This window comes from Homarus americanus, unplaced genomic scaffold (assembly GCF_018991925.1).
Source record: "Homarus americanus isolate GMGI-L3 unplaced genomic scaffold, GMGI_Hamer_2.0 scaffold30620, whole genome shotgun sequence".
Classification (NCBI taxonomy): Eukaryota; Metazoa; Arthropoda; class Malacostraca; order Decapoda; family Nephropidae; genus Homarus; species Homarus americanus.
In genome coordinates, this window is record NW_024744477.1 from 314,588 (window position 1) to 334,659 (window position 20,072).

At 42.0% G+C, this 20,072-nt stretch overlaps 1 protein-coding gene across 1 annotated transcript in view; it reads left to right on the forward strand.

Moving 5' to 3' along the window:
• The window catches only part of LOC121877930 (uncharacterized protein DDB_G0271670-like), a 91,089-nt gene extending 85,242 nt beyond the window's left edge, over positions 1 to 5,847 (forward strand). Inside the window, exon 7 of the mRNA XM_042383892.1 lies at positions 2,884 to 5,847. Coding sequence (XP_042239826.1) covers positions 2,884 to 3,964 — 1,081 coding nt within the window. The 3' untranslated portion in view covers positions 3,965 to 5,847. The remainder of the gene's footprint in view (positions 1 to 2,883) is intronic.
• The last annotated feature ends 14,225 nt before the right edge of the window (positions 5,848 to 20,072 follow it).

Below are 20,072 nucleotides of genomic sequence, written 5' to 3' on the forward strand. Positions count from 1 at the left end.
ACTTTGGTAAGATTTTCTCAGCAACAAGTAAAATCTGTAGGTTCTCGGAATTTCTGGTGCCTGAGGGAAGTGAATAAAGATGGTCTGAACGCCGCCATAACGCTTTGTTTACGAGTCGTTGGGGTGGGAGGGGAGGGGTGTCTTCGGGTAGGTCCATTCTGTGGTGGGGGGAGTCGCTAGGTGAGTCCATTTTTGGGGAAGGGGGAGGTCTTGGGTGAGTTTATTCCAAGGAAGGGGGAGGTCCTTTCTGTATTGTGGAGATAGATAGAGCCATTACACAGACAAGTTAGCCTCAGGGATAGATATGTTTAGCCCCAGTCCCGATAGACACCGCCACAGTCAGACAGACATAGACCACCACAGACAGACAGACAGACCACCACAGCCACTGGTACAGCTGCGTCAGATCTGAACATAATCCTGTGAGCTGACGCAGAAATCTTACAGCTTCTCTACACTGATGACGCAAAGGGGAGATTTGATGATCGAATTATATATACAAAGTTTATTAAGAACAATTGTATTAAGGTAAATGATGTTTACTTTGTGATATAAAACTATATATATATATATATATATTAATGTTTCTCTCTCTCTCTCTCTCTCTCTCTCTCTCTCTCTCTCTCTCTCTCTCTCTCTCTCTCTCTCTCTCTTCATTTTCTCTTACTCCTCCTTCTCCTTCATCTTCTCTTACTCCTCCTACTCTTCCTTCCTCCTCCTCCTCCTCCTCTCTCATGTACCCCTGTCAGGCGTCACACCAGTCTCATGACAAACTAACCAATCTAGCCCTCTCTCTCCTCCCCAACATCATCGTTTCTCTTCCTCATTCCTCCTCATTCTCTCTCTCCCCCTCATTCCTCCTCATCCTCTCTCTCCCTCATGCCTTAGAGGATCTGTGTCGTGATTGGTGTAATTTTAGAGAATCTGTGTCGTGATTGGTGTAACCTTTAGAAATTTTGTGTCGTGATTGGTCTAACCTTAGAGTATCTGTGCCGTGATTGGTGTAACCTCAGAGGATCTGTGTCATGATTGGTCTTGCTTGTAATGTGTGTTTTGTAATAGACCCTAACATTGTAGAGAGAGAGAGAGAGAGAGAGAGAGAGAGAGAGAGAGAGAGAGAGAGACCACAACACACACAGTCAAAGTCAAACAGGTTCAGAGTTCCCCAAACATAGATGTTGCCCCCGTGCCTCACACACACACACACACACACACACACACACACACACACACACACACACACACACACACACACACACCTTACCACTACCATCATTACTACTAGCATTAGTGTAGTTAAGTCTTGGTGTAATATGGGCGCCATTCTGGACTTTATTTACCATATGCCAACCAATTAGACGCTTTCTTTCATCTTTAATTACGAGGAAAATTTATCTTATGAGTTAATGAGAATCCGAACTTTTCCTAAACAAACTTTGAGAATGAAAAAAAAAATTAAATGAATGGGAAAGATTACAAAAAGTTTCGAATGAGTGGAGGAAAGTTTACAATAAAGTCTAGAAAGTTAGACATTTTTAAAAAGAAAAATATTATGAAAAGTTTTTTTGGGGGTGGGTTAAAAACATATACAGATAAAGTCAGAAAATCTAGGAAAAGTAATAAATCTGACCAAAGTTTCCAAAAAAAGTAGAAATTTAAGAGTACAGTATAATAAAAAATATATATACTGTATTAAAAAAAGTTCCAATAAAAACTGGACGACTTTCAACAATGTTTGGTGTTTTGCCACAAAGCTTGAGTGGCATACAGCAGCAGGGAATCCACCACAGTAAAGGTGATGTAGGAACGTTTGTCGAATGGAACAGTGAAATGTACTGAGCTGTCCGGGGAAGCTGACTCAAGCACGCACTCACGTAAACAAGCACTCTTGGTTGTAGGTACTCATCCAAGAACTCACTCTCAGGCCTCATGCAAATATGCACCTACATAAACATTTACTTCCACAAGCACAGACTAACACAAGCACATATTCACTTGCAGGGCCAGACAGATTTTATTTGTGCCTGTGAAAGCGTGTTTGAGAATGTAAATGTGCTTGCAAGAGGATGGGGAAGGGGGGCGGGGCGGATCCTTCAGAAGCTGACGGCATTATAGATACGCAATCACTGGCAAGCAAAGAAAAATCAACTGCTTTTGTAAATTTCTCAAGATTCTTATCATGTAAAATGCATCCTTAAAATCCAAAATTGGTAGGACGTGCTTGCAACAGTCATTTGTACCTGCCTCTACTGGTTATGGCAGTCACTACTTTATCAAGCACCACTCATATATGCAAGCATTTACCACCTCACGCGTGTGTAAACTCGAACACACCTACTCCCACTCACAAGCACAATCAAGCACAATCTCCAGAACTCACCTGATACAGTGGCTGGCGGGTCTTGTGAATAAGCAGAAACAACCTTTTTATAGTGTTCAAATAGTGGCTCCTGATTACATTCTGATTAACAGTATATAACAGTATAGCCTCCTATCAGATAAAGGTTGTTTGGCGGTGGTGGTAACAAGGTGGTGTCACTTTTTTCAGGTTAAAGACATAGTATTATCTTGTTCCGTCTAGATTCATTATTAAAATTAAGCTCATCTGTTGGTAATTGTTTCTTGTAAGGGGAATAATTTTGTCTTGCTTAATTCAAATAATGAGGAAAATGTTTAAGGTGGGTGGCTGGGGGAGGGGGGTGGCTGGGGTAGGGGGCTGTAGGGGGTGGCTGGGGTTGGGGATGGCTGGGGAAGGGGGTGGCTGGGGGAGGGGGTGGCTGGGGTAGGGGGTAGCTGGGGTAGGGGGTGGCTGCCTCTCGTCCACAGGAGAGTAAAAAAACTGCCTGTGTATATAATGTGATAATGGTGTGTGTTTCTCCCCAGGGCTCGTGTGTCCCGCCAGAGGTTGTCAGCGTCGCTACGTGATGAACGGACTCGCTCTTCTTCCTCGTCGTCAAGTTCCTCCTCGTCCTCCTCCACGTCATCATCGTCGTCTGTGTCCAAGGTGGCCATCATCGCGGCCGTCAACAACAACACTACTGATGTGCCTCACACAGATGGCCCACCCTCAGTGGCCTCCTCCCCCTCCTGCTCTTCTCCCTCTTCCTTGTTTTCCTCTCCCTCCTCCACCTCCTCTACCTGCGAGGTCAAGAAGGAAGGTGGAGGTAGAGGCAGTGAGACACACCTGGCCTCTCCCAGTGTCGAGGACGAGGAGTCGAGTGCCTTCGTGTCGACAAGTGAGGTGGTGTCTCAGTCGACGCCGTCAGCGGGGACCTCCCACATAAAACATGTCGAACCCATCTTTCTCCGCTGCCCTAAGAGAGTGGAGGAGAACCTGGCTGCCTCTCACTCCTTCGTCAGATCCCGCGAGGAGGCGGGTCCTCACGCCCTTAGAGGCATCCTGTCCCCTAACAAGAGGGCGGAAAGTCGCACCACCGCCGGAGATGAACTTCAAGTCAGACTGAACGCCATACTCCGCTCGAGTCGTCGTGAGAGTGACATATATGGTAACTACTCGTCCTCGAGGCTACCTGAAGCGAGATCCGTCGAGGAGGAGATGGCGTCGTCGTCTCTCTCGGAGTCTGTCTCGTCTAGTCAGCTCAATTACTGTGATCGCCTGGAGGCCCCAAACTATGACTCCTGGAGTTTGTACGAGGAGTCCTCGAGTCAGCATTTGGCCCAGGTCAGCGACACAAATGGGTACTCGGGTACAAACACCTCCAGTCCCAAGTTCCAACCCGAAGCTTCCAGTGGTCAGGACGCTACCTCTCCTACTCAGAAAAGTGAACAGTCTGAGTCCCACTCTACCGCACCTGAGCCCGAGGCTGACCTCCAACGACCTAACTCCTCCATCTACCCCAAGACTCCACGTTGCTCCATCTTCACTATAAGTGGCACTCTGGCGGACCCCTTCGGCACCAGCGCCAAATATTCCCTCAGAAGCCTTTCAACAGCTCACTTCTAATGTCAAGACGAGGTCCGAGCACCTCCCTCAGACACATTAGTTGACCATCGTGTACTGTAGCTCTACAGACATAAGGAACTACTAAGTCGTGATATAGTGCCATAGGAAGAGCAGTGTAGATAATGTTGTTATTTTTGTATTCAGCATAATCCATGGTGTGTAGTGCTGGACGGTCCAGGGACGCCTCAACAAGATGAACAACGGTAATGAACAGCGATCATTTGCTCCCCTAAAAGCAGTCTGGCAGAATCCACGCTTATACGGGTATACCATGCACATATTGGCTCTTGCTCATCATGGTGTCCGCTATTACCTACCACCACTGCCCTCCCACACATCACTCACCAACTTAACATTAACCAAACTGTTGTTTGAGGGTCAGTAGAAGACGCCATAGTGGATAAGGACCAATTGCCGCACGTTATACCCGTACACGCGTGGGTTTCGTTCTCTTGCTCGCCAGGACCACCCAGGTGTGATCTCTTGGATTCATTTATCTCATGGTCAGCATCATAGGCTGACCCTCACACTGTCTTCTACATATCAGCTCCCATAGGTCTAGCAGAGATAGTCTCTCTTGACAAGTCACCTACATGTCTGTCACTCCTCTGAAACACGTCACTCACGTCTCTGAGACACACACACATGTCCCTAACCCACATGTTTGTAACTCCTGTGTCACTCCTCTGAAACACGTCACTCATACTTAAATCCAACACCTTGTTATCCCTCTGCCCTCACTACCAGACGCTCTCAACGATGTAAACATTATCCTCCCACACCCTTACTTGCTTCTTGCCTCACTCACCATAACACCTTCCCTTGCCTCACCCACCATAACACCTTCCCTTGCCTCACCATAACACCTTCCCTTGCCTCACTCTCCTCAACACTTCATCTATTTAGGTACACACATTGCCTCACCTTCCCTCTATTCATATCAACTCCCTGTGTAAACAACTCCACCTTTGTGTTGATGTTTGTGTTTATTGACGGGGTATATGAGGGACTCGACAGTTGCCTTGAGTGTGTGTGTGTGTGTATGTGTGTGTGTGTGTGTGTGTGTGTGTGTGTGTGTGTGTGTGTGTGTGTGTGTGTGTGTGTTTAGTGTTTTGGTGTTAGCATGAGACTGATGTTTGGACCCATAAACACACTCTTGACGTCTTTTTGACATATTGTACATATACACACGCACACACATACATTCCCCACATATTCACACACACACACACACACACACACACACACTCGCAAAACAATACCCTGCCAACTTTGGGACGTGTGATATGACCTCTTGATAACAGTTGTGTTTAATTAGTTAGGGAAGAGTTTGTGATGTACCTCCTTCCGCCAGACGTTATTGTACTTGGAACTCATTTTACATCAGTTATCCCTAGCGTCAAGCTCGTTTTCTGTTCCCAGGGATAACTTCAGAAGATCGCAAACATGGCTTCTCTTTCTTTTCCTTTCTCTCCGGTTATCTTGGTTTCAAATCCTCCATCTAGAAAGTAAATTAAATATCCGGTTGTTGAAATATTTTAAGCTTTTCACCCGCCTGTTGGTTCAAATGAATTTTTCACGATCCTTCAGACACAACGACCTCAGAGTTCCTTTGTAGTTACATTAGTTCATCTTCTTTATGCTCTCCCACTTTAAATTCTTTCATGGGAGTTGGCAATTCCGGCGTCGACTCAGCCGTCAAAAGTATTAGCATATTGCAACAACTTCAGCTCTCTCTCTCTCTCTCTCTCTCATTTGTTCCTATTATTTCTGATTTTCATTTAGCGTAACACATCATTAGTGCATCCGTGAGTAAGATCATGGCGACTCTGCATACTTAAAGACTCTTAAGTTATTTATATACAGTAACTGGGAGGCTGAGACTACACCCCCACCCCCACCCCCACCCCACTCACCTCACCCCACCTCACACCCCACCTCACCCCACCTCACCCCACTCACTCTATTAAGCCGATCTAGCCAGCATCTGAGCTATATAACCCTCTATAACACTATATATCTATAATGTATGCTCATTATATTACTATATTATAAAAAACTACTATGTGCAATTTGTTATATATATATTTTTGATGTAGGTGTTGTATATAATTGTTCCGTTTTTCATGTTTTTTTAAGATTGAAATTTTTTTTATTTATTTATTTATTTATTTATTTTTTATTTTTTTTACCTGGACACTTAAGGTTGATGATTACTGTCTTGGTTAATTCTCCTTCCTTCCTTCCTTCCTTCCTTCATCTTCCCTCCCTCTGCATTCCTTAGTAACTTCCTTTCTTCTTCTTCTACATTTCTTGGGTAACTCTTCCTTCCTTCCCTTCCTCTTCCTTCCTTCCTTCCTTCCTTCCTTCCTTCCTTCCTTCCTTCCTTCCTTCCTTCCTTCCTTCCTTCCTTCCTTCCTTCCTTCCTTCTTCCTTCCTTTCCTTCCTTCCTTCCTTCCTTCCTTCCTTCCTTCCTTCCTTCCTTCCCTTCCTTCCTTCCTTCCTTCCTTCCTTCCTTCCTTCCTTCCCCCACCCTTGAGTATAATAATTTAACCCCTTCAGTGAGATAACTTAATCCCTTGAGTACAATGCCATTTTGCTCATAGGAATTGGTTATCGTCTGTAAAGGTTTAAGATATCGTACTCAAGGGGTTACTTCCATGGCAGACACGAGCAGACAGTGTTACTTCCATGGCAGACACGAGCAGACAGTGTTACTTCCATGGCAGACACGAGCAAACAGTCTTTTTTCAGCAGACAATCTTATTCCTGTAGACAGTCTTCCTCCCACACCAGCAGACAATCTTACTTCTACACCAGCAGGTAATCTTCCTCCTACACCAGATACCAACAGACAGTCTTCCACCAACAGCAGACACCAGCAGATAATCTTACTTCTACACCAGACACCAGCAGACAATCTTACTCCTGAAATTAAACAATCTTTCTTCGGCAGACAGTCTTCCTCCTACAGCGGCAGACAGTGTTGCACCTTCTTCTCGAGCGCCATTTTTTTCCCCAGGACGGACAGGAACATTCACAATCTCCTTCGCCCCCCAACGTTTCTAATTTATCTGGTTGGTGGAGATTGATGACGACCTTGTCTCTCCTAGGAGGAAAAAAATGCCTCTGGTTGCAGCCCGTACCCTTCTCAGCCTGTATTTAACCTGTTTGAGTCTTTCTTGGCCTGTATTAGCCCTCTCTCAGTCTGTTTTTGACCTGCTTGCATCACTGTCAGCTTGTATTTAACCTGCTTATATCTCTCAGCCTGTATTTGACCTGCTTGCATCACTATCAGCCTGTTTTGACCTGCTTGCATCACTATCAGCCTGTTTTGACCTGCTTGCATCACTATCAGCCTGTTTTGACCTGCTTGTAACTTGGCCTGTAACTGACCTACTTATGTCACTACCAGCCTGTATTTCACTTGCCTGTGTCTTGGCCAGCCTGTATCTGTCCTGCCTGCCTCACCCAATCTCTCCTCCCCAGCCTGTATTTGCCCTGCATGTGTCGCCCTACCAGCCTGTATTCTGCCTTGCATCAGCGCACCAGCCTGCACCTGTCCTGTACCTTAATTATGGGACCTTCACCTCCTCTTACCAGCAATCACAGGTAAAATTTTCTTGAATCAATATTTTTTCCGTTTTTGTATTTTATTAAATACTTTTATCCTGTCATTTCAAGCATTGATTTTTATTTTGGGGAATTTTTTTGTTTTTAAAATTTTTCACGTTATAATTTAATCTACAACTCATAGATGTATTTAAATCGTTTTATCGGGAAAATGTCAGGTTGGTCGATTACAATAAGGGTGAAAATGATATGTTGACGAGTAAGTATTGGGAAATGAAGGCACTTGAAGATTAAGCACCCCAGTTTATTTCCCCTGATGATTAAAAACACCTTAACGCTAACATAACATAAACTATCCCCCGAGGTAGCGTAAGAGTACTTAATCACCAGGTGTAACAAACTAGTCTGCTTAATCTTCACGTGATGCGGGATGTGTCACGTTTACACTGGATATGACTTGAGACATATTAAAAAGTGAATAAAATGACTGGCGCGGCCTAAAACAGCCATAGTAACGAGACATAAGCCATTATATACAGTAGTTGTAGGTCAAACAAAAATGCTGATACAACCCTCATATTGCCTACTGAGACCCTGTTAGATTTTGTCCCTTAAACTGATGCAAAGTGAACGTGTCTAGTCAAGGTAGAGTCTCAGTACAGTATTGATGCCATTTTGAGGACGTTAATTTAGTCAGACATATAGACACTTTCTTATAATCTCCAGTTAAGGAAAATTTAACATGTGGGTCTTTTACAATACGAGGTGTTGGATTTACACACTGAACTAGAAAGTATATTATTGTTAGCCTTACAGAAAATATTGTATAGGAATATTTTTAAAGTTTTTTGTGTGGATTTTTGCGTAAGAGTTGGATAGATATTTTATAATGTTTGTGTTCAGCAATAAATAGTTTTATATTCAAGAGTGTTTCATTCTTCGTGTTTCATTCAGAGTGATATGTGATGAATCTTTATTTCAGAGTGTTATGGATCAAGGAAGGTGTTTATCTACTAGTGAATCCTCCACAGATTTAAATTAATAACAAGATTAATGGAATATTAATCTGATAAACTAGGAATAAAACTGCATGAGCTCCGTACCCAACAGGACGAAGTTTCGAACCTTTATACCTCACATTATGAACCATCTGAATCTTCGAACCTCATCTGTATACGACACCAGTTGACTTACTAGCAGAACTACAGCAGCTTTATTGTGTTTCTGTGAGGTATTGATGTTCCTTATTGGATATAGGAGTTACTGAAGAGAGGAAATACCCACGATACAGTACCCAGGTGGAGAGGGTATCAGGGCAGGTAAGACTTAGGGGGTATTGTTCTGGTGCCTCAGTTTGATAGGAAAATGTGAGAGGTGAGATGTTTTCTGAACCTGTTGTGGGGATGTGGTAGACGATGTTCTATCTATCTATCTATCTGTCTGTCTGTCTGTCTGTCTGTCTGTCTGTCTGTCTGTCTGTCTATCTATCTATCTATCTATCTATCTATCTATCTATCTATCTATCTGTCTGTCTATCTATCTATCTATCTATCTATCTATCAGTTCGTGTGTGTATATCTATTTATCTGAAAATTAGGGTGCCCAATCTTCAGGTGATCCGTATAACGTGTAAACCCATAAAAATTCTGACTGGTCGCTACAGCCCGACTGCCCACTATATCACGGTCTGCGTTATACATTGCTAAGTGGGTTAAGACTTGGATTCAGGTCTCAATTTATTTTCGCTAGAGAACCAGAGCGCGCCAGAGCCTGTAGACGTTATTGGTGGTCTTTACACCCGACGCTGGTTTGGTCTGTGTAGTGAACTGCAGTGTCTGACATAAACTAGATTAGGTTTGGTTAGATTAGGATTAGTTAGCGTAGGTTAAGTTAGGTCTGGTTAATTTGGGGTCAGTTAGGTCTTGTGGTTAGGTTGGGTTAGGTTAATTCTGGTTGGATTAAGTCGGGTTAGATTAGGTGTCATGGTGTCTAGGGAGGGAGGAATAAGGTGTGAGGGAAGGAGGGAGAGAGAGATACGGTGTGAGGGAGGGAGGGAGAGAGAGAGGGAGAGATAAGGTATGAGGGAGAGATAAGGTATGAGGGAGAGAGAGATAAATTTGTAGCAAGTTTTATGGCTGGATGTCCTTCCTGTCACCAATCCACTTTAACAGATTAGAAACTGGGTATTATATGTAGGGTTTCCAATCTCCGCTCTCCCTCTTAACTGACAGGGCAAGGTGGCTACTCCCTGGGGTAATAAAATACTAGGTAAGGTTCACTGGGGTTAGGTTAGATAAGGTAAGGTTTGGTTAAGTTACATCTGGGTTGGGTAAGTTAGGTCTACTTAGATTAGGATGAGTAAGTTATGTAAGGTTAGGTTAGGTTAGGTTTGGTTAAGTTACATCTGGGTAGGGTAAGTTAGGTCTACTTAGATTAGGATGAGTAAGTTATGTAAGGTTAGGTTAGGTTAGTTTAGGTTAGGTTTGGTTAAGTTACATCTGGGTAGGGTAAGTTAGGTCTACTTAGATTAGGATGAGTAAGTTATGTAAGGTTAGGTTAGGTTAGGTTAGGTTTGGTTTGGTTTGGTTAAGTTACATCTGGGTAGGGTAAGTTAGGTCTACTTAGATTAGGATGTGTAAGTTATGTAAGGTTAGAATAAGTTATACCTGGCTGGGTTAAGTTATAGGTTAGGTAAGATTAATTTAAGTTACTTCTAGTTAGGTTATCTCAGGCCCTCTTAGATTAGGTTATGTTGGATCTGGGTAATTCAAGTCATGTGTCATATTGTTTCGTACACAGAGGACTGCATACATCCAGGTCAGGCAGATATAGACCAAGAACTCCCACACGTGAACCAGAATCCAATAAATATGCATCATTTTTCCTGGAAGTCTCCCAGATCGAGCGAAACTTATCGTATCTGAACGAATTATGAGAGAATGCGTGAGTGAGGGAGGTGAGATGTGAGGGAGGAAGTGAGGTGTGAGGGAATGAAGGAGGTAAGTGAAGTGTGAGGGAGGAGGGTGAGGTGTGAAGGAGGGACTTGAGGTGTCTATGAAGGAGGGAGTTGAGGTGTGAGGGAGGGAGTGAAGTGTGAGGGAGGGAGTTGAGGTGTCTATGAGGGAGGGAGTGAAGTGTGAGAGAGGAATTAAGATATAAGGGAGGGACAGGGAAGGTGAGGGGGGGAAGGAGGTGAGGTGTGAGGGAAAGAGGGAGATAGGAAGTAAGAAAACGGCAAAAATAATATTGTGATTAAGTCAGAGGTGATGGATGGGATGATGGTGGTGAGGAGAGACAAAGAGATATTTTTAAGGGAGATATTTTTTGTGAGATAGAGAGACTTAGTTATTTATTAAGTCATATGATGGATGAGGTTTTGATGAGAGACAAGGAGATATTTTTTTTTTATGCTGATGAACTGTCCCTAAGCGTCGAATGTTTTGTTCCAATATCGCAAGAGTGTGTTATTTGTGGGGGACTATAATTTCTTCTAAAATCAAATACAGTATCTTTGTAATATGCGTTTTTAACATTTTTTATTAATTATCACCTTAAAGTACTAGTTATTGTTAGTATTTATGGATTTGTTATATTTATTTTTATTTTTTCTTATTTACACAATTATCACGACAGCTGATCCACAAACGTGATTAGTAAAACAACTCCAATTACCCAACGAACCTATAATTATGTTGTGACCCGATTGTAGGGGAGACCATGATGCATATGTGGTAAATTATAGGGGACGATTATGACAAAAAAGGCATAGAAATATAAACTCGATAAAAATTCAGCACAAAGTTTTCTAGAGTTTGGTAAATGCGCTTCAGTAACTAAGGTCTTTTAGGTGTTTGTTGCTTCATTCTATACAAAATTATCCAGCAAAGACCAGTGAAATTTCTGCGTCTTTTAATATTCACCATTGACTTACCTGATTACAAGTCCAGGTTGTTTGATTTTTACGCTAACTTAGGTATACGTGTTTCACAAAGTTTTCTAAATCTCTGGTGATTCTTTTCTCAATTTTTCTCCCGACGCTGGACCTGCTTTCTGCCAGTACCTGTACTCTATACTGTAAGAGTTCAAGAAATAATCTCACCTCTGCCACCATTTGTAAGATCGTAAGAAGACAAATCTAACTTAATGTAACACTTACGCATTCATTCATAATTTTAACTATAAACATCAACATGGGATATGAAGGATTCTGAAGTACACGAGAGAAAATGGACGTCTCATTAAGGGTGCTCATTGTATGGCTGTGGTCAGTACAATACTACTATCGCCTGGTATCTTAAAGAATTAACTGTATATTTTATTAATATTATTTTAATTTTCGCTGATGAAAAGTAAGACAATGCTTGTTTCCTGACTTGACTGTTACTATTATTTTACACGAGGGATGTTTATAAAATGCAACGTAAACCAGCCAACGACTGTATATTAGTTAGAAGTTCTTTAATACAGAATTTTTTGCAACTGACAACTGATTATGTCAAGGATTACTGAAGCGGGTGAAAGCGAACATTACTACGCTTACCTAACACCCTGTGGCAGTGAAGTGACAATCTTGTTAACTATAAAATGACTCCCTTTGTGATCTCTACCACCTGGTTATGACGGCTGTAGTCATTTATTACACGCGAAGAGCAGGTGGAGAGTGTGTGTGTGTGTGTGTGTGTGTGTGTGTGTTTGAGGATCGCTGTCTCTGACCTCACACAACAGACAGCCAATATTGATGATGGTTCAGTTCAGTTGGTAATGGCAGTTTCTTTTCCCTGAAACCACAATATATTGAGAGCCTGTTGCTTCCTGCCAAGTTCCAGCTCCTAATTTATTTTTGCTATTGATCTGAGTCGGTGTTTCTATTATTGCGGGAGCTGGTATGCATGACCTGTGTTGGAAATGACAGCGGCAGAGGTGAACCGGCCAGACCTAACCTAACCAAAACTACCCCAAACCTAACTAATTATACGTTTGTATCACGTCGTAAAGCTAGACCTAACCTAACCCAAAACTACCCCTAACCTAACTAATCCTACGTAAAGTTAGACCTAACCTAAAACTACCCCAACCTAATTTAACCTTACATCTTCAAATCGTAACTTACCGCACATGAAGACCGTGTATTGTGTTCACAGGTTATGTATGACCGACAAAACTCTGGCAAGAATTCCCTAAGTGCTTGACTCCATTGTAGCATCTCCCATATTAGACGTCACTTGAGTTGAAAACAAAACAGAGCATTAAAATGCTCGTATAATACAGTTTCTCACTACTTCCTCACCATCTCATTTAACTTTTCTCCTAAAGACCAAATTTTGTGTCATAAAGGGTGATTAATGATAAAGAAATACCTTAGTTTTTATACTTTTTATTATTTTGAGTATTTTAGGAGTCAATCGTACGTGTCGGAATAGCAGCAAGTAATATAAATTGATATTGGAATAGAACTAATTTCATACAGGTTTGGTAAGAACTGGTTATATAAAAAGAAAAAATGGTCTTGTCCGCTGGTGGGGTAACACGAGTTGTGTAATAAGACTAGCTGGTGTTGTGGAGAGAGGCGGTATTGCCATATCTAACTCGTGACTTCATTTACACACCAATAATAGGTCATTATTTCACCTTAAACATTATGTATTTATTGATCATACAAACGAATTTTCACACCGATATAAACGTATACATTTTTCTACACATAAACTTGTGCTATGGTTCGTATATTTTGTATTTCATTCCAGAGATATTTGGAGAATGTAATGAAAAGTGACACAGTTTAAATTGCTTCAGTTTTCATTACATTTCTGCTGTTGATGGATATTAAAAAATAACTGCGGTGAAGTTTTTTGATTTGGTGTGGTATTAGATGGTTAACTCACAGCTGTTTTATTTATATCAGTAATAGAGATTTATAGCATTTTTGACTATAGTGGACGTGAGTTCTATATGAAGGTGTAAGTGTCTTAGCTTTTGGTATACACGAAGCATTACACTTGATCCCCTTCACTTCGCCAAACTGTAAGGTGGCAGCATACTGTACCGGCCCCTTCAGCATTACAGGTTATTAATTACATCTAGACGAGTTATTTATTAAGTTTAATGGAATTAGTGTTATTATCTTATGAATTACATCTCTCTCTCTCTCTCTCATTCCTAATTTACATGGAATCCTTTATTTTATTTCCACTTTCATACAACAGAGAGTCTTGCCTGTACCGAGAACCTGAATATTTACTTCAGCGTAGGAGTGAGCGGATAAAAATTTTAACTAAAAGTTTTTAATTTTCATTTTCGTCTCCCACGGGGTGAATGTGGGGACACATATTGCATTCTCTGGCAAATATTGGCCATTCCGATTTAAGTGAATTCCTTTAGATGTGAACTTCAAACGGTAAACGTTGGATTCCTTTAGGGAGGGAGGGGGGCCTATCCTACAGTCTCACGCCTTATTATTGGTGTGTGTGGCTGGTCATTTTTATTTTATTATTTTTATCGTGCCAGTTTATGATTTTATTTAAATTTTATATGTCCTTTTGTTTAGCACTTTAGGTTGTTAGGTCATCAGCTTTCATCGTATTTCAGTTTTAATATCCTTATGATTTCACCTGCTGCAAAATTTCCACAGCTGTTAAAAGTTTAGTCTAGGTGCTACTTAAAATAGTTTCTGCCCGGTCACAAAATACTTTCAACTACTGTAATCAAAATACTTTCCACGCCATACAAAATACTGTTACGACTCTCCTCCTTTCACCGCCCACCCAGCTTCCGCCACTGGTTACCATCGGCCAGGGTCTATGTACAGAAGCAGTAGATATCTCACAAGTGTCGTTGAATTACCACTGGCTGTCCCACCAGTCTCCGGTAACTTCCCCAATGATCGGTATCAGTGTACAGACAAACAACAGGCAGGTAGAGTTCCACCAGGTCACAGAAACACACCTGTACTCTGTAGTCTTCTTTAATAAACACTAATTCTTCACAACACTGTTAATGCTTCACCGCTGGACTTTTCACTTCGAATATATGCTGTAGTCATCTCATTTCCTGTATGCAATTCCTTCGTCTTTTCACTTCATATTGATCACAACATTTCCACTATACTTGCACACCCATTATCTCCAGTCGTTCTCCCATGTTTGTTGGCCTTTACTCTCTTAGAAGACACCGTTGAATGACTGTCTAGGCAGCTCCCGAGTTTTTATATACTTCCCGTCAGACGCCCTGAGCATTCTAGGGACATCCAGGCGCTACACGGCGGAACGAGAACGCCCGGAGAGTTCTAGAATGATCTAGGCTTATAATACATAAGTAAATCATAACAAAAAATGATGCAATACATTCTAGAATAATCTTACATAAGTAATACATCAATATATACACGAAAATCTTCCTAAACTTGCCAAAATAACTGTTGGTAAGGATAGAAAATAATTAAAAGACCAAGTTTACAAACATTATAACACCAAATTATGCCTCGGCAGATCACTACCTCCCACTAGAACTACCTCCCACTAGAACTACCTCCCACTAGAACTACCTCCCACTACAACTACCTCCCACTACAACTACCTCCCACTAGAACTACCTCCCACTACAACTACCTCCCACTAGAACTACCTCCCACTACAACTACCTCCCACTAGAACTACCTCCCACTACAACTACCTCCCACTAGAACTACCTCCCACTAGAACTACTCCACTACAACTACCTCCCACTAGAACTACCTCCACTACAACTACCTCCCACTACTACCTCCCCACTAGAACTACACTCTACCTCCCACTAGAACTACCTCCCACTGAACACCTCCACTTCCCCACTAACTACCTCCCACTAGAACTACCTCCCACTAGAACTACCTCCCACTAGAACTACCTCCCACTAGAACTACCTCCCACCACTACTACCTCCCACTGGAACTACCTCCCACTACACACTCCCACTACAACTCCTCACTAGAACTACTACCTCCCACTACTACCTCCCACTACAACTACCTCCCACTACAACTACCTCCCACTAGAACTACCTCCCACACCTAACACATAAGACCCACACAAGATAACCCTTACAACACACACTCGCCTCACCACCTCCCCTGCCTACCAACCCGTGACCTCTTCTGCTGGCTAATGATTTAATAAGGTGTGTTAATGGGACCAAACCCCTCCCCTGATGAGGAAGCAATCTGCCCTTGAATTAGTATCAGCCTGGAGGGTCTTGTAATTAGTACCGAGAGCATGAGGAGCAGAGTGAGGGAGGGAAGGAGAGGGGGAGGGAAGGAGAGGGAGAGAGGGAGGGAGGGAAGGAGGGAGGGATGGGAGGGAGGGAGGGAGGGAGGTTATCCTTTGAGCCCCTCCCCTCCTCCCACCTAACCTCTACCTCCCTTCCACCCTCCTTCCCTCCCTCACTCCCTTCCACCCTCCTTCCCTCCCCCTCTCTTCCCCTCCCTCCCTTCCCCCCTCCCTCCCTCCCTATAATACCCTCAATACCTGTAATAAAATATTGAGAATGATAATGGAAAAAAGACAATAAAATAGCAGTAAATATATAAGAATAAAAATACGCATTTGATATTAAATGTTGATAATAATAATAACAATAATAATAACAATAACACCGATGATGATAATAATAATAATCTTAGATAATCATAAAACAGTCAAAAACGACATAAAATTATCTTAAAAATATCAAGAAAAATTAACGTGGAAAATATTGTGGAAGGATGAAGAAAAAAATTAATCTGGTGAAGGTGTGTGTGTGTGTGTGTGTGTGTGATAAAACTATGAATGGCTAGAGTCTGATTTATTACGACGCCATATTTTCAAGGGAGTAATAACACCGAGGTTTGACAAATGTTCCCCGTCACATATCAGAGTCCGGCTTCTCCCTCCCTCCCTCCCTGCCTCATACACCTAGACAGTCTACTTTCCTCCCTTTTCTTCCCTCCCTTATCTCTCCTAACACCCTCTATCCCTCCTTGCTTGTCTCACACCCTCCCTCCTTCTCACCCTCCCTCCCTCTCACCCTCCTTGCCGCCCTGACCTCAGTCCACCCTTGAACAATTACCTTACATGGATAACTGCCATTCGGACATTTCCCCAGAGTTCTGTGACTAAAATATGTGTGAACAAAATCCTCACGAGCTCAAGTAGTAATGTCTTAAGAGTTAAACAAGATTACGGGAGATTTGTCCTGAACCCGCAACGTGGACGACCCCCCCCTTCTCTCTCTCTCTCTCTCTCTCTCTCTCTCTCAGTACAGTTACCGTGGGTACAATGTCAGGAACCAAGTTTAAACGAAAAATGTCTTCTTTCTTTCTTTCTTTCTTTCTTTCTTTCTTTCTTTCTTTCTTTCTTTCTTTCTTTCTTTCTTTCTTTGTGTTTCTATCTTTCTTTCTCTCCCTTAACCAAGCACCCAGGTAGTGATAGGTATAGTTAATCCTCAGGTAAAATAAACTAGGGTGCCAGATCTTCAGGTGATCCTACATCCATAACATCAATTGAAGAATATACATGACAGGATGTTTGTCACCCGGCGTCATGAGGGGAACAAGTCTTACAAGAGGGGGTGGAAATATCTTGGCTCTTTTACCTCAAATACATATCATAAATGTTGAATGTGTGTCATCATAAATGTTGAATGTGTGTCTTGTCGGATCTTGTCTTTAAGGAATATTTTCAGTGTAGTGGTGAAGAGTGGTCGAGGTAACGTGGATTACTTTTGTCTCAGTCATTCATGGGATTTTGTAGAACCCAGGAAATGTGTGTCTCTTGTTTGTGGTTTTGAGGCGAGATGGACGGTAGTAAAAGCCTCTTGGGGTATGCCTGAACCTGTGGACGTTTTGGTGAAGGAACGTATATAAAGTATGTGTGTGTGTGTGTTCAGCTTGACGAAAGGAGCAATGGTACAAATTCTCTCTGATCGTGTAGTGTCATTTTCAACGGGGAGGTGACACAAACACTTACTTCCGACTCGAGTTAACCTGACATCAAAACAGCCATGGACACGAGTTGCAGATCACACACAAGGTGAAGTAGATTATATTAGGTCAACAGCGGTGATGATGGGGTGAGCCGTAACAGGTCGAGTGAGGTCAAGTTATTCTGATCAGTTGGGAACGTCTCCATACTTCTAATTTTATTATTATTATCAAATTTTATCATGAATACAGAATTTGGTGATGAATGGCCTTAAACCTTCTTATTCTCTACTGTTTTATCTTAGTATTAAATTCTATGTCGCAAATTTAACCCTATATTAAAGCTTAAAAATAATGGTCCCCCTGACTCCCTAAACTTCACTTCAGGGACGCATAATTCAGGTCCAGGTGTGGATAATTTACCTCAGGGTCCCAGATGGTCCAAAATTTTAACCCAATTTATGCCCGGTCGTTATGTTTACGAGTTATGTATTTTAATGCGTATTTTCTTAGATCATTAAGACGAAAGCGTAAACATGTCTCTTAAAATAGACGACGCAAATTGTTCTCTATCATATAAGGGAGAGTTTAGGTATGTGTGTGTGTGTGTGTGTGTGTGTGTGTGTGACTACATTTCATCTAACCTAACCCAATCTGACACCTAACCTAACCAAACCTGACTACTTCACCCAACCCAACACAACCCAACCCACCAATTTAAAACTAACAAATACGGGTTTCGAGTCTGGGTATTAGCATTGCCCCCATCGACCCCAGTAACCAAGGCGCCAGCTCAGTAAGTCGACCTTCCTTCTCGCCGGAGTATTTTTCAACCCTTGGAAGACTTTTGAATAAATTTGAATTATTAGGAACGGATAGTGCTGCCTGCCCTCCCTATCGATTTATCGGAGGTGATTAAGTCAGCACTCTACGTAATCTGACCTCACGGGGGGGGGGAGGCATATATAGATTTTCTGATATTATACTGGAATATATATGACCTTAATGTCAGGTATATATGAGCTCAATATTAGGTACTGAATATATGACTTGGTATATATGCCCTTAATATTAGGTACTGTATATATGACCTTACTGTTAGGTATATATGCCCTTGATAGGTATATATGCCCATAATAGGTATATATGACCTATATTTATCCTCATAGGCAGGCGGATAAGACTGGGTATATACGAGTAGGATTTTAATTCACCTGTATATCCAGATGTGTAGGGATGGATATGTATAATTTATATGGATACTTTATTGACATTGAATATATTGCATGCAACTTGCGTCAACTCTATTGCAAGGGAGGTATCTAGTAGTTGTTGCAAGAATTAGTTGAAGGGATGAATCGAAATACAGTGGATGTTGCTGGATGTTGATGGTGGATGTTGATGGATGTTGTTGGATGTTGGAAGAAACAGACAGATTCCCTTTAATCCTGAGTCAAATGGTAGTGGCTGAGACTCGACCATTACCCTAGGATAAAGATCAGTTTTAATATATAGGATAGGATAGGTTTGGATTGGATAAGAGAGGATTGGATAAAATAGGGTTGGATAAAATATGATTGGATAGGAAAGGATAGAATTGAATAGGATACGCTTGGATAGGATAGGATAAATATTAGTAAAGACTCCTAGCACATGTATTACACATCAATATGGCGGAAATATTACACTGAGACTGTATCATTACACTGGGATATGTATAAGTGTAAAAACTATACATGTATCAATGCGTAGGATACATAAAAGACAAGAGGTTTAGATGTTACACGTATCCTGGACACATAACTGACCAACATCTCAAGGCCAGGTCGGTTACACTCATAAATATTTTGATTCACAGTCGGTCTGGTCTGTCGGCACAAGGGAAAAAATGTTTGGCTTCCGGGAACTAGAAATACTTAAAAGGCTACACTTCTTGTTTTGTTTTGTGTACCGGAAGTGTTTGTCTCTCTCTCTCTCTCTCTCTCTCAGCATATACGTTAGATCATCGTCATCAAAGGGTTATACCATCGTCCTCAAAGGGTTAGATCATCGTCATCAAAGGGTTAGACCATCGTCCTCAAAGGGTTATACCATCGTCCTCAAAGGGTTATATCATCGTCCTCAAAGGGTTAGAGCATCGTCCTCAAAGGGTTAGACCATCGTCCTCAAAGGGTTAGACCATCGTCCTCAAAGGGTTATATCATCGTCCTCAAAGGGTTAGATCATCGTCATCAAAGGGTTAGACCATCGTCCTCAAAGGGTTATACCATCGTCCTCAAAGGGTTAGATCATCGTCATCGTCAGACCATCGTCCTCAAAGGGTTATACCATCGTCCTCAAAGGGTTATATCATCGTCCTCAAAGGGTTAGACCATCGTCCTCAAAGGGTTAGACCATCGTCCTCAAAGGGTTATATCATCGTCCTCAAAGGGTTAGAGCATCGTCCTCAAAGGGTTATATCATCGTCCTCAAAGGGTTAGAGCATCGTCCTCAAAGGGTTAGACCATCGTCCTCAAAGGGTTATACCATCGTCCTCAAAGGGTTATATCATCGTCCTCAAAGGGTTAGACCATCGTCCTCAAAGGGTTAAAGTCGTATCTGAGC